Genomic DNA, 14346 nt, shown 5'->3' with positions numbered 1-14346 from the left:
ACTTAATTTATATGCAAAGTATTTCAAGTGGACCTGATTCTGCATTCTAGGCACACTCTAAACAGCTACAGACATCAACAGAAGCTTCAAGTGAGCATGGAAAACTGTACTGGCCTGTTATTAATAAAACAAGAATGATGAACTTTCCTCTGCAATTAACAATTTTAATGAGCTCCGACACACACGTAAATGCATCCTTAGGAAATACTGTTTATACTGTGACACTCTCTAAATAAGGAAGCTTTCCCTTGTCTCCCCTCCACATCTTCACCCCACTTCTCAGAGATCTTATCTTTTAATTCATCTTTTAATACATTTTAGGCCACTGAAACAATCCCTTCACCAGGCTAATAAACCCTGGTAAATTCTTCATCTTCTGTGTTTTTACAGATAGACAGATATATCCACATAGACGTAACGGGGCAAACACTGGGCAGTCAGTATTTCGTACTAAAAATACATCAGTTACCAATAATAGTGATATTTATAACATGTGCATTACTATCAAACATCTATTTGCTTGCTGTGCCATAAAGCAAAACAAACAAAATCTTAAAACTGCTTTAAAAAACCTAACCATTTACTTTTAAAGACAACAAACAAGCTAAACCCAAAACATCGTTTCTGTTTATCTATTTTGCTCTGTGTTCTAGCTAAACAAGCAGACTTCTATAGCATGCCAAAAGTGAAGGGCAGGCTGACTATTTCATCCTTCCCTTTACATGCCTCTCTGGGTACCAACACTTTTCCCTCCAATTCCTCCAAATACCACCATAAAAGGTTGTACTTGAGGGAAGGACAGGCTCACAGCCTGTCTTCTCACAATACCCATGGCAGTAACTTACAGGTGTTTTAATTCTGTCTTGTCTATTAAAGGAAGACATGTGTTTCCTCAACAACCTATCTATTTTGACATCTTAGTTGTTACAAGACAAAAGAACATGTCTGCTTGTTTTGTCTGTGTGATGTAAGAATTTTTTTTCCTTTTCATTTATGCCAAAGTTTGATGTTCATTTACATAACACCTGCATATTCCTGCAGTACTCTACAGTAGATCTGTATTATATTTCTGTTGATTACTGTCAGTAAATTCTAGCACATAACACAAAGTAAATTTGCAGCATATCACTTGCATTTTACATTTCAAGTACAGTAGGAAAGATTTCAGCCAGAAAATAAATATTTTTACACAGCTCTTACATTTCAGGTTGATTTACAACTTTCGCCTGTGAAGGCCACAGAAACTAACTTTAGGGGGAAAAAATCATAAATTGAATGCATTAGTATGTTTGTGATGCCTCACAGCAGAGTTATTTTCTCCTCATGTACAACAAAACTGAAAAATTATGGTTTAGACCCTTTTACAGCAACTACTACTCCAATGAGGCTGCTGTATTTTAATGGAATATAAAGATGTCAAAAAATCAAAGCACTGCTGGAACACCAAGGTCCCCCAGAGCATGCAAGTCTGTCTGTCTATCATAACAGAAGGTGTCCATGTTTAAGGACTAAAAATGGCTATATGTATTATACTGAAAAATGGGTTATTAATCAAAATGCAAATTGTTAATGTAAGAGCACTCTCTGATCAGAAAAGTTCCCTGGTTTAGAATGGGTATTATTCACTTTACACTATAGTGAGTCATTAAGCCTGTGACATTTGAAAAGGAAAAAAACTTCTATTTAACACCTGAAACTACAACCATGAAATGACTACAGTTTGAAAAATGTTTTACTGAAAGAAATATAAGTGAGCTGGTGTAAAGGAAAAACATACCATTGATTTCAATATAGCAGTGCTACCTTACATAAGGTAAGCATCTTGCCCAGTGTGAATATACTTAACTGTATTAAAAACAAAGTAATTTATATGAAAAGTTACACACAGAGCACTGTGAAAAACATTTTACCATCGCCTTCTACCCTGGGTCTTAAGCTATCCTGATGACTGAAACAGTGAATAGACCTTTTTATTTGGTGATGGTTTCTAAATCTTAACTAGGGGATCGGTATTGAAGTGTAGTACAGTAACTCTGGAGAAATGTCACTGCCACACCTATTTGACAGTTCAATTATTCCTACACAAAGTACATGAGAATAATAACTGCTTAAATAACTTCTCAGATTTGTAAAGTGAATTATACCCCTGCTGTTAACAGTATTTTATTTTCTGATTTGCCCATTTCAATACAGGTCTGTAAGAACTCCCCATTACCCCAACCATTCAGTCAACCGTGATAAAAGACATTTTATCCACATATTTTCTTACAACTGTGCTTTTTCAAGTTTCCTTTTTATTTCACTGTGATGACAAATTGCAAAAACTTAATTTCAATCCTGCTTACAGTTCTAATATCAGGTTTTTAAAATTGTCAGTAATCATAGTAATGAAAATACGTTTTAATAAAAGGGTTTTTGACTTAATTGAGCTGGTGAGGATGCTTTTCATGTCTGACTTAGTATTTTTGCCTAGTTCTTCCAACTACAAAATCTTTGTTTCACTTAGATTGTTTTCACAATCCAAAATATTAAGATTCAGGACAAGAAAACCTGTCACTGCACAGAAAGGACAGCTTAAAAAGAATCCAATTCTAAAATTATAAACCATGCCAGAACTATCAAGAAGTCCATCCCGCCTTTCTTTTCCATTACAAAGCCTCATTGCGGTTAGAAAACTCCTTCCTTAAAAAGAAAGCCTCTGTAACTGGCTAAACGGGGGCCTCCACAGTGACCCTGCCTACCGTAACAAGGGCCTCGACAGGGACCCAAGGGGCTATAGCAACACGAGTAAATACAGATCAAGACTGAAACTTGCTCTGCACGCACACGAATCGGGTTTCCCGGGACACAGGGTGTAAATCTGGAGCGACCCAGCAGCAGGTGTAAACGCATTCACCTTATGTGAAAACACATCCCACCACGTTTTTGCTTCACCTAGCAGAATAAAAACAAAACAGAAGTCCCACTCCCCTGCACGCTGCTATTTGTAACCTGACAAGGCTCTGTCACGCGAGGGCACACGGCAGTCGGACAGAGTCTTTGTGGGAAACAGACCCGGAGTCCCTGCTCCGGCCTGCCCTGACAAGGACCTAGCGGACGGTCTGCTTCACTGGTGCCACCCCTGGAAGTTCGCTCGTTGCCACCGTCCGTCCCCAAGCTGCGCTGGTTTGTCTCCTGGCCCGCCGGCCGCAGCCGGCAGCCCTCCCTGCCCAGGCGCGGCGCGCAGGCGGAGCGCTCCGCTCACCCGCCGGCGGCCCCGGCTCACCCCGGCCCGGACCGCCCCGCAGCCCGAGGCAGCTCCGCCCGCCCCCGCTCGCTCCCTCCAGCCGCTCTCACGACTGTCTCACGACACCGGCCGGCAGCTTGGACCGGGCAAGGGCTCGCGGCCCCCGAGAATCTCCACATCTCTGCCCTGACAGCCGAGCCCTAAGGAGATGTCCAGAGAGAGGTGGCGGGGGAGGCGAGGCCTGGCCTGAGCTCACCGGCCGACTGGCCGGGCTTAGCGGCCGTTCCCCCGCCGCAGCCCCCTCCCCGGGCAGCCGACCGAGCCCCGCACCCTTCGGCGGGACCGCCGGGGCCGGGCAGCGCGGAGCCCGCGGCATCACCCGCCTGGCGGCGCCGCGGCCGCCGGGTCCTAGCGCCACCCCGCCCGAAGTTTGGCGCGGGGGCTCCTAACTTCGGACCGAGTTGGGTTTGAGGCGACGCGGCCGCTCCGCTACCTTCGCTCGCCGTGGAGGACGTAGGAGCTGCGGAAGAAGCCCAGCAGCTCGTTCTCAATGAGGGCGTTGTAGATGATCTTAAGGTTGTAACTTCTCTGCACCTCCAAGCTACGGTTGAGGACCACGACGAACACCTGGGTCTGGGGGTAGAAGAAGGTGCGGGCCACCCGCACACCGCCGGCCAGCTTGTCCTCGGCCACGCGGACCGCCTCGATGTGCATGCGGTGGGCGTGCAGCACGATGTAGCGGCTGGCGTTACGCACCTCCAGCTGCACGTTCACCTCCCCGCTGAAGGTGAAGTTCTCCATGAAGGCGCTCAGCATCAGGTTGTAGTGCAGCGGCCGCAGGTGCCGCGGCAGCCGCGGCCGGGCCCAGGGCGGCAGCTCCCGCCGCCGCTGCCACTCCTCCTCCTCCTCCTCCTCCTCCTCTTCCTCCGCCGCTTCCCCGCCCCGCGCCTCCTCCTCCGACTGGCCGGGGGGCTGCTCCGCACCGGGCGGCTGCCGGGCTGCCCCCGAGAGGCTCCCGTTGCCACCGGCCCGCGGCGGACCGTCGGCGGCGGCGCCGCACTCCTCGAAGCGGACGCTGAGCAGCACGGCGATCATGGTCACCGCCAGCAGCGCCAGGATGGAGACGGCGAAGCCCAGCACCAGGCGCTTGTGCACGGCGATGTGCCGCTCCGTGGTGCGGGGTCTTGGCCCCGCCGCCTCGGCCCAGGGTCCCGGCGGAAGCCCCCGGCTGCCGTTCCGCAGGGCGGCCTCCTCCTCGATCATCATGGGGGTGACGGGCGGGCGCTTCTCCCGCTTCTCCTCCAGGGCCATCACGGCAGCGCCACCCCCGCCTCCCGCGGGGCCGCCGCCACCCGAGGGGGCCCCGAAAGCATGGGAGACTCCGAGGCAGGGGGGCCCTCGGCCCGCGCGGGACGCACCGTCTCTCACTTCCCGACGAGCCGCATCACCCTGACCGCCGGGAGCCCCGCCGGGGAGCAGCCCTAGGGGAGGGAAACGGGACGAGGTCGGGTCGGGTCAGGCAAGAGGCGGCGGGCGCTCTCCGCCGTCCGGCCGCCGGGGCCACGCCGCGCAGGCAACTTCTTTGGCTTCTGCGGGGCACTTCAGCACATCCCGCCGAGCGCACCTCGGCGCCAAGGGGGAGGGCTCTGCCGCCCCAGCCCCGCCGCTAGCGCTGCCGCCCGCAGGCAGCTCTCTTTCCCCCGCGTCCCGAGCCGCCGGGGCCGGGGTCGGGCTCCTCGCCCGGCCCCGGCAGCGCCCGAGCCATGCGCGCCCCCGGGGCGCCGCCGCGCAGGTCGGCCCGTCCCCGCGGGGCTCGCCCGGCACCGGGGGCGGTGGCACCGGACAGTGGCGCGGGCCGGGCCCGTCCTCCTCTTCCTGATAGCGGGTCAGGCTTCGGAGAGTCGCTCCTCTTATTTTCTCTTTCCTGTCTCCTGCAGGTACAGAGCAATCTCCCGGCTGGCTCGAGCAGAGGCGGCTATATATAGGCACCGGGGAGAGGCGAGGGAAGGGAAGGGAAAGGATGGGAAGGGGGGAGAGGCGGGCAAGCCCCGCCGCCCCTCGGCTTCAGCGGCTGCTCCGGCTGCCGGCGGTGACGGTGGCGCCCCGGGGGAGCGGGCGGGGGCGGGAGGCGGGGGCGACGCGGGGACGAGGGAGGCTTTTCTCCGGTGTGTCACACGCGGCGGCTCCGGGGGAGGTCGCTGAGGCGGCGGTGGGAGCCCCGGCCGGGGCGGGCGGAGGGCGAGGGCCGGGCTGCGCCGGGAATGGGGAGGCTGCAAAGCCTCCGAGCCGCAGGACTGCCCGGGATTACACACAAATGCGTGTGCTCTCCACATAAATATTGAACGCCCTTACTGTGTCATATTTATAGAGACTTAATAAAGAGCCGCCGACTACGTGTTTGGACGACAATAGTGCTGTCATGCTAACGTGAGGATGGAGCTCAGAAAAGGATAAATACTCCTACTTAAATCGATAGGATTAATATACCCAGAAAAAAAATCGCGCCGTAAGCGTTGGCTGGGACTTTCAGAAATCCCCCTGCCGTTACTCTGCGGCCCCAGGACTCTCTCTCTTTTACTCTCCTTCCTGCCAGTGGTGAACCCCCGCTCCTCAGCTGGAGGGATTTAAAGATGTGTTAAAGGCTGCCTGCGGTGATACAGCAACACTTGGCTTGAGTACCCCCAGGAATGAACCCCTGTCTGGGAAACGGAATCATCCTATTTCTTCCACCTACACCCAAACCTTTGTACGTAGGGTCTGCAGAAACACAGAATTAATATATACAGCAAGGATCTAGATCAATGTCTGAAAGCATCTCTGTTCCCCTTATTTTGTTTGCATACTTCAAAAACTATCTCTGTTCATTTTCTTTTTTGAAGCTCTTTAGCTCCAATCTTGTAAGCAGTTACAGATCTGTCTATGTTCAGCATTCAGTCCTGTGGAGTCTATGGGAATATATGCTGTATGTCAAGCTAAATACATACATAACAATTTGCAGGATAAAGGCCTTACTTTCCATAGTGAAGGAAAAAGAACAAAAATTAAAAATCAAGTCCTACACTTCTTTCATAAGCAAAGCAAACCTGAAGAGCTTTGTGAAATGTGATATATTAGCCATTTTACTTCAAGGGGAAATGCCTAATCTGTCTTTGTCCTGAATCTTTGACATCTTCAAGAAGTGTTTCACCACTTTGCATGCTGTTGCGGAATACAAATGATCATTTATTGACACTCGAACCACTTTAAGGATTACCAGTTTCAGTAGAAGGAGTTTACTAGCTTCCTTATACATTCCTATAGAAGAATTGTATTCAGGTCTACTGTCTCTGGAAAGAAACGAGCCTTTCTCTTGCAGCGCAGTCTAAAAAAAGGTTTGTAATTGTAACAATTCTTAATTAGAAGTTTGTTGATACACTTCCTAATAGTGTTTGTATGTCCTAGGAGGGCTACAATTTTGCTCAATAACTAGCGTTGCCACGTATTTCCTGTGGTGATACTTGGCTGCCCACCTGTTATAACAGGTCAAAGAACAGAAACATTTTATTATCTGAAAACAGCGTTATTTGTTGACTGAAGTTTGATGCAGAAAGGTAGAAAACTATTGCTATGTGATTTAGGAAAAAAAAAAAGGAAACTGACATGGCAAAATAACATCCAAAGCTACAGGTTTAAAGTGTCAGTTTCTACATGTTTCATTAAACCCTTTAAAAGTGGGCACAAAAGGGAGTGTCTGAGTGCTTTTAAGATTTTGTGTGCAGGCTGTCAGTATCAGGCATTAGTAAAATAGGCAGTGTTTCCCTCTGTCACTCTCTGAACTGCACTTTCAGTTATGTTTGTTCTTGTCAGCAGTGCAGGGAGACATTCAGGCAAAGATGTGATTCAAGAGTAGAAGTAGCCTGGAATAAATTGGTACAGTATGTCCCATTTACAAACATTTCTAATTTTTAATAGGTTTTAATTAATTACAATTGGATAGTTACATGTTTCACAGGTTAAGGTTTTTGTGAAGCCTTCTCAGAAAGCAGTGAGTAGCAAGCAGTTGGGCTAACCAGCTCTGCTACTTCAGCACAGGAGCATCATTCTGGCCTTCTTGATGTACACATAACAAATACATAACTCTCCAGGCTGAGATCTTCCAAGCCCTGCCAAGGGAGTCAGTCACACAATATTAATCTATAAATTGAAGGGTCAGTATAGGAGAGAGTGTGTAAAAGGTTTAAGGTGCATGCTAGTAAGGAGCCATGAGGCTCACTCCTTTTAAGCCAAGTTGAAATAGCACTCCTAAAACTGGCACAAGGCATGAGTGATGGGAGCTAAGGCTATCTAGATTCACCTCCAATTTTCATCATTGCTCAAACAAAGTATTGAGGGGTTTGCAAGCCCTCCTCTTTGGGCTTGTCAGTCTGGAGACTTACAATAAGAAGGTGCAGCTAGGTATTCTGTTAAATAGCTCATGTGCCTCAACTCATCCATCATTCTAAAACTTCACATTACTAGATTAATCTCTTCTTCATATTAGTAATGACAGCTTTCTAAAATATAGCTTGACCAGATACAGGTCAAAGAAGGTATTAACTTAGTAATTTGTTCTAAAATGCTACTCTCTGCAAGTAGTTCAGTGTACAGACTGTTATATATAGCCATTTTGCTGAGAAAATACAAAGGCATATGGCTCCCAAAAAAACCTGTGTGTACATCTGGGAAAAATTCTTGGTTTTTCATTTGTCCACGGTTATAAACATAGACATGGATTTCATGGGTATTGCCTCTGAAGCTTGCAACTCCTTTGGTCTTTCTGCAAAGACTGTTGGAAAATACGTCGGATCATGGATCATCTTTTCAGCAAAATCCTGATAATGACTCCCTGTTGTTCAAAACTTCCCTTAGGCCATCAACATCTTGTATGCAATCTCATTTTATGAGCTTATAGCCTAGGGTTTCAGGTACTCATACAAAATAAAAGAGTATGTCTCACCTTAACTGAATTGCTATGGAGATGGCCCTCCCTAGACAAGTATCAGAAGAAACATGGATAAACTTCAGATAGCACAGTTTCCAATTCTATACCAGCTTATAGCATGGCTAGCAAAGAGCTGATGAGGGACCCACATAAAGCTGTAGTTTATGTTAAGTTAAGCTTGCACACAACACCTCTCAGTATTCACACTGGTGCTTTACAGTCTTGGAAGAAAAGCACTATAAATGAGCAACTTCATCATATATCATGCAGCTGGGTACAGTTCATCCCAGGCATTGGCACACTACATTTTTTGAGTCTGCCTAACTATTGCTGCTTTTTAATCCAAGTGATCCATCCTTCATTCATCTGGATATAGCAGAGGTTTACAGACAGACTGTGTCATACTGACACTACTCACAAAAAAAAGGTAGAGGACTCAGAAAATGTCCTTCTATGCAAAGCCCAAAATCAATTGGAATTTATATTGGAAAAAATTACAGGGAAAAAAGACTGCATCAGCCCACATCAGTCAGTGCTCCAGTGACCCTTTCAGCCTCAGTCAGGCATTTCTCTGGTCATAGCTGGATTCTCCTTGTGTACTTAAAAGTCAAGGATACTCATAGGTCTTAATCCCTCCTGTTTAGGTCCTAAAATGGACTACTCTTCATAGCCTACTAATATATTGGTCAAAAAACATCAATAAGGTGACCTCTCAGAGTATTATGAACTACTCACTTTCCCCAGATGCTGCTTCCATGTGGCTGTTTCTTACAAGGCCAAGTGGGGGATGACTGTTTCCAGCCATACAGGTTGCCAGTGCAGCAAACAGGAATTACCAGTCCATCGTCCCTTAGTTTTTCAGTTATGACTAATTCCCCAATGAATTGACGCTGCCTAATGGGACAGTTGTGTGCTCTTGAGGCTCACAAGTAGGTCAAAGGGCATGGATTGGGACAGTGATCCTATCTTTAGTGGTTTTTTGATTGGTTTTCTTTTGTTTTGTTTTTTTCCAGAAGACATTTTCAGTAACATGTCAGGTTTAACATATGGCACTGGGGAATACACCTTCTGTTTAGTTTAAAAATTGCTGCTAAGAAAAATGCTAAGGGAATGACTTTCTAATTAAAAGTGAAAACACTGGATTGTAAAACAAGCTGACACACAGTGATTTGTGCTGGCTTAAACATACTAAGGAAAGGAACATTCCTTCCATCGTTTTCTGCTCCTTCACCCTCATGTCACCTGTATAAATGACCTTCTTTCTTACTTGAGTTCATTGGCAGTAAGCACTATTTATGTTTCGTTTATAACTAGAGATGTCCAGATGTCTAGGTACGGCTTTATCTTGGACAAGTTTTAGGTTTCCTTTTTTAAAGGAACAGATACACGAGGAACGGGCTGTCCAATGTAATGTCCTATGTAATGAGAAGATGGAAGTTTGCCACAGGACAGAGAGGCTCCCTAGTAATCATGATCCTTCTCTTCCCCTCCTTCCTTTTTCTCTTATCATCGCCTCTTGCTTTCCTGTCACCTCTCAAGCTGGAAGGAACATCAGAGGAGGCATCAGTAGAGCATTGTCTGTGCACTGCCAGGCCCCAGTGGCCACCTGCTGCTTTCCATTCACCCTGTACCTTGAAACCATACCCTCACCACCGTTTGTTGTGGAATTTACTTCCTTTATATTCCAGTCCTTTTAAACTACTCTGTACTACCCTACAAAGTCATAATACTTTTTCTTTTTTCAAAAGTCTGCATTTTCTTTCTCAAGTTTTAGGATAGGAATATCTACTTTCATATGAGAACTAAATATTTTAAATTAACAGTTTCGGTGTCTGAGATGTATTCTTTTTCCCAGATGTTCTATTTTCATAGTTATCCATATCTACTCAGCAACTGATTTTTCTTTTTCTTCCTTTCATTTCTTTTTCTTCATTACAGCAGTAATTTAAGAAGGAAAACAAGTGTCCTCATTCTCCACTAGCAAGTTTTAGTTAAAGTGTATTCCAACTTATTTACAATGTTTTTTTCCTAAGTGTTTTTAAACACAGCTTCTTGAAGGGTTTGGTTTTTTTTTCCAAGCATGAACCATTTCAACTGCACAAGTTCAATGATGCCGTGTTTTTAGTAGTGGAATGCAGAGCATAGATATAATAGTGTTTGTTTCTTTCACTGAATAATTACACTTAAAACTAGCTAATTGGAATCAATTAGTAGTAAGAAGTAAGTCTCAGGGGGAGAAGAAGAATTATTTGTGGAAACTCCAGACTGTGTTAAGAACCAACATTTACATGGCTAGATTGTGTCTTAGCTACTGAACCATTTTCATTAAAAAATACAAGGAATGTTGTAGTGGGCAAGGCAAGGGTTTGCTTCCATTAAAATTTAGATTAAACCCCATTTTTTAAAATATCTGTGAATAATCTCTTCATCCATTAAACTCTACAATAAATATTCAGACTTCTGGATCTGGATTTCAATACAGAATTTTGTGTATTTTGTAACATTATAGTCATTATAAACATACTGTGCTCTTTTGTTTCTTTCAATATCCCATTTCGATTTTACAAGGCAAAAACATGGATGTTTCCTCGTGGGTCTCCTGATTCAGCTTATCTAGAGTCCCACTATGTGCAAGAATACTTACCATCACCTGCCTCAGGCCCATATTTGTGTCCAGTAGACATTATATGAGAATATGAATGTATTTTGCTGGCTCCACCGTAACCCTTTGTATCCTGCTATGGTCTCCCTAAGTGAGGACATGTGCACTGATACTCACCTCAGACTTCAGTGATCACTTCCACTGATCTTGACAATCAAAATACCTTAGAGATCTTTGATTTGCCAAATGTCCAGCATAAGCATAAAATAGGCACTTTTTTCAGAAATTTGGCTAAAATTTAACAGCTGAGGGAAGTACAGCCCACAACAATCCTTCAAGAAGAATGATCTGTAAAAAGAATCACAAGCATCTGTAAACAGAATCACTGTGACATTCCTCAGTCTACATGCTGATTGATCCCAAACTTTCTCTGAAGAACTGCAAGGAAAAAAGTCAGTGTGTGTTTATGGCTGCTGTGATTTTACAATTCATTCCAGGAAAGCACTGGTACCTGTCAGAACATGACTTTGTTTGGGTTGGCCTTTAACATAGAGCAAATGCTGAAGGTGAGTCATAAACAGGGGGAACAAATTATGAAAGGGAAGACAAGTTCAGCTGACTGGGCAAGATTGTTTGTGTCAGTGCTCTTTTTAGCCAAAATTTGTCTGGCTTTGATTTTACTGGGATCCTGAGGATTAGATGCTTCGATTTCCTCACAAAATTAATAATGTGAGCAAGTTGAACAAAGTCTTTGAGTGTAGAATACCAGTTATTGGTAAAAAAAAAAAAATTAAACCAAAACCAAAACAAGTAACTATTTGTAGTGATAAGACTATTCTAAATGCAGCAGCACTGATAATTTAACCAACATTTAAAATACATGAAAATATCCTATTTAGTAATAATTCTAGATCCAAGTCTTTCAAGCTACCCGTGGGTCGCTCTTGATTTCCTGGATGGTTATAAAGTTGCAATTTCATTAAGGATCAAAATACATTACCAATATATCTGATCATTTGATGTGCCCCAGAGCACACTACCAGATATTCTGTAACACCGCTCAATTCAGAGAAAAATATTTCATAATGGTATTAAGGATTTTCTTCTTCATGCATTAGTACTATTTTGAGTTTGTTTCTGCAAGTAAACTCCTGCCCCCTATCGCCCATAATAGTGCTGATACCATAGGCACACATCTCAGGAAAATTAAAAATATTATAACTAGTCTGGTTATAAAGGTCTAAAAATGATTCAGATATAATCTTTTTCATTATGTTGTAAGCTTCAAGTCAGCAGTCTACAGAACAGTCTACAGCACTCATGACTGCTACTTTCTTATTAGAAAATTGTTAATCTAACTACTCACATATAACTTGGATCTCAAAAAGAGTTTCATGATTAAGATGTTTTTGGTGAGGATTCATATTCATCATTAAAGTGGCAATATTTAACCCCTGTTGGTGTAAAAGTAATGATCACAGAACCCAATGTTTCAAATTATTTTCTTAGGAAGTAAGACCAGGGCACTTAACAACAAAGCCACAAAAATTAAAGAATCAAAACATTCCAGCAGAAAATACGCTCACATTGCAGGCAGTAAGTAATTCCTTGTGTCATATCTCTTACCAACATGACTAATGACTGGAAACAAGTTTCCAGCTTTTAGTTCATTTAAATTCCTTATTCCTTAGAGAAGAAAATTAATTAGCTACATTTTGATCACAATCATCTTCCTTAAGATTCTGGAGCTATGATAAACAGACAACCTGTGTCTTGTTCATTCTTTTAAAAACTTAACTTTTGATGTGGGATGGGGGCAATGAACCATCTTTGCTGCTATATAGCTTTAAGGCTTTTCAAAAAATAAAACTTAACTGACAATAAAGGAAGTATGCTCCTAATTAAAATAATATTGATTCAGCATATGGTATTTTGCCTTTGGTTTTCACTTTTTATTAGCCAAGTTGTCACTTTTCTCTTTAGTGCCACCTTGTGGGTCAGCCAGTTATAAAAGCACAGAAATATCTCCTGCACTAGAAATAGTCTGGATCTGGCATTCAGAACATCATAGGGAAGGGGGGAGGTTTGGTTTAAGAGTATAGGCCATATCTTTTTTTAAGAAAAAAAGCAATAATGTATGGAAAAATTTTTTGCTATTCATTTATAATAGGTATGGAAGAAGACAGAACAATCTCTCTGGATTGAAAATAATGGGATCTACAGAAAAAAAAATCAATGTTCATTTACAGGATAATCATCAAACTTACCCTGGAAAATATAAGTGGCAAGCTCTGACTTGTGTGATTTTTGCCACAAGAAAAACGGTTTTCTATCTTAGTGACATTAGTTTTGCAACACCTTTTCAAGAGAAGTAAAGCTAGATAATTTTAAACTCCCACTAATCCAACTTCTGGAAAAGATTAATGATCAGATAGAACATCATAGCATACTTGCTTGTGAAATTCAGGGTGGATTTGCACACATCAGCTTTTCATTCTGCTGATAAAGCACAGAAATTGAAAATCATGTATAAAAATTAAAAGTGTCAGGGGACATGTGTACTGCAAATGATATTCAGATCAAAACTTGGCTGGAGTGCGGTCACAGTAAGTGTTGTTTAGTACAACACTAATGACTAAGCTGTCCCCTCACCTTACAGAACAGCTCAAGCACTCCTCATTCATTAATTGGACAACTGTGGGCAGTGGAATTATGGTCAGTTTGTCTTCTTGAAAGGAGCAGAGAGAATGTTTCTGATGCTTCCAATTTTTAAAGAGCCATTTTTGTTACTTTCGTTATCCTTTTTCTTGCTTTTCTTAATGCTGACAGTTTTGGAAGCTGTAAGAAAAATAATTTTTTGCACGTTATAAGCCCCCATTTTGTTCTGCATACACATTAAAAGCACTTTAAGCTAACAGATTGTGGGTTTTATCTAGCCAGCTCCTTTGCATTCTCTCGTAGTAATTACAGACTTATAAAGCAAAATAAGCAATCCCTGGAAATCTCTTAAATTTAATCAAGCAGTCACATATCAGGTGATCTTTGTGGTAAGGAGAGGGGTTATTTTAAATGGTAGGCTTGGGTTTTACTGAAATTAGGTATCGTCCTTAAGACGTATGATCAGAACAAGTGACAGAAAATATAGGACAGAGGAAAATGCAGTTTCCCCTTATCAGATATAGCTATTTCTTAGATGGAAAGAGACTAAGGAGCTTCACGGAAGCATATGCCACAGCAGGCATTGAAGTTCAGGGAAATTTCCCGAGGATGAAAAGCCCAGTAAACTGCCCTACCAACAAGTAGGAATGGGTAGGTGTCCAGCAGTTTCTCTGTGCCTTAGATAAGTTCAAACACAGTTAAGTTCAGGTCAAACAATAGAAAGGATGGTCCAACAGTTGGCTCACTAGCCCAGACTGGAGAAAATTCAGCAGCTGACTTCTGAGTACAGCCACAGCCTTCTTCCATAGCTCCTTCACTAACTTCAGCCCTCCAAACACTGGAAAAGCCTTTGAGGAAAAGAGCCGTTAATGACTGTATAGTGTCTGGGTGCTACACCCC

At 43.9% G+C, this 14346-nt stretch overlaps 1 protein-coding gene across 1 annotated transcript in view; it reads right to left on the bottom strand.

Annotated features, from left to right (window-relative positions):
• TRHDE (thyrotropin releasing hormone degrading enzyme) overlaps positions 1 to 4942 on the bottom strand; it is a 206477-nt gene extending 201535 nt beyond the window's left edge. Inside the window, exon 1 of the mRNA XM_068999188.1 lies at positions 3720 to 4942. Coding sequence (XP_068855289.1) covers positions 3720 to 4537 — 818 coding nt within the window. The 5' untranslated portion in view covers positions 4538 to 4942. The remainder of the gene's footprint in view (positions 1 to 3719) is intronic.
• Positions 4943 to 14346: the final 9404 nt, after the last annotated feature.

This window comes from Aphelocoma coerulescens, chromosome 1A (assembly GCF_041296385.1).
Source record: "Aphelocoma coerulescens isolate FSJ_1873_10779 chromosome 1A, UR_Acoe_1.0, whole genome shotgun sequence".
In the NCBI taxonomy this organism is placed as follows: domain Eukaryota; kingdom Metazoa; phylum Chordata; class Aves; order Passeriformes; family Corvidae; genus Aphelocoma; species Aphelocoma coerulescens.
The sequence above is the reverse complement of the archived record's forward strand: the minus strand, read 5'-3'. Positions and strand labels throughout refer to the sequence as shown.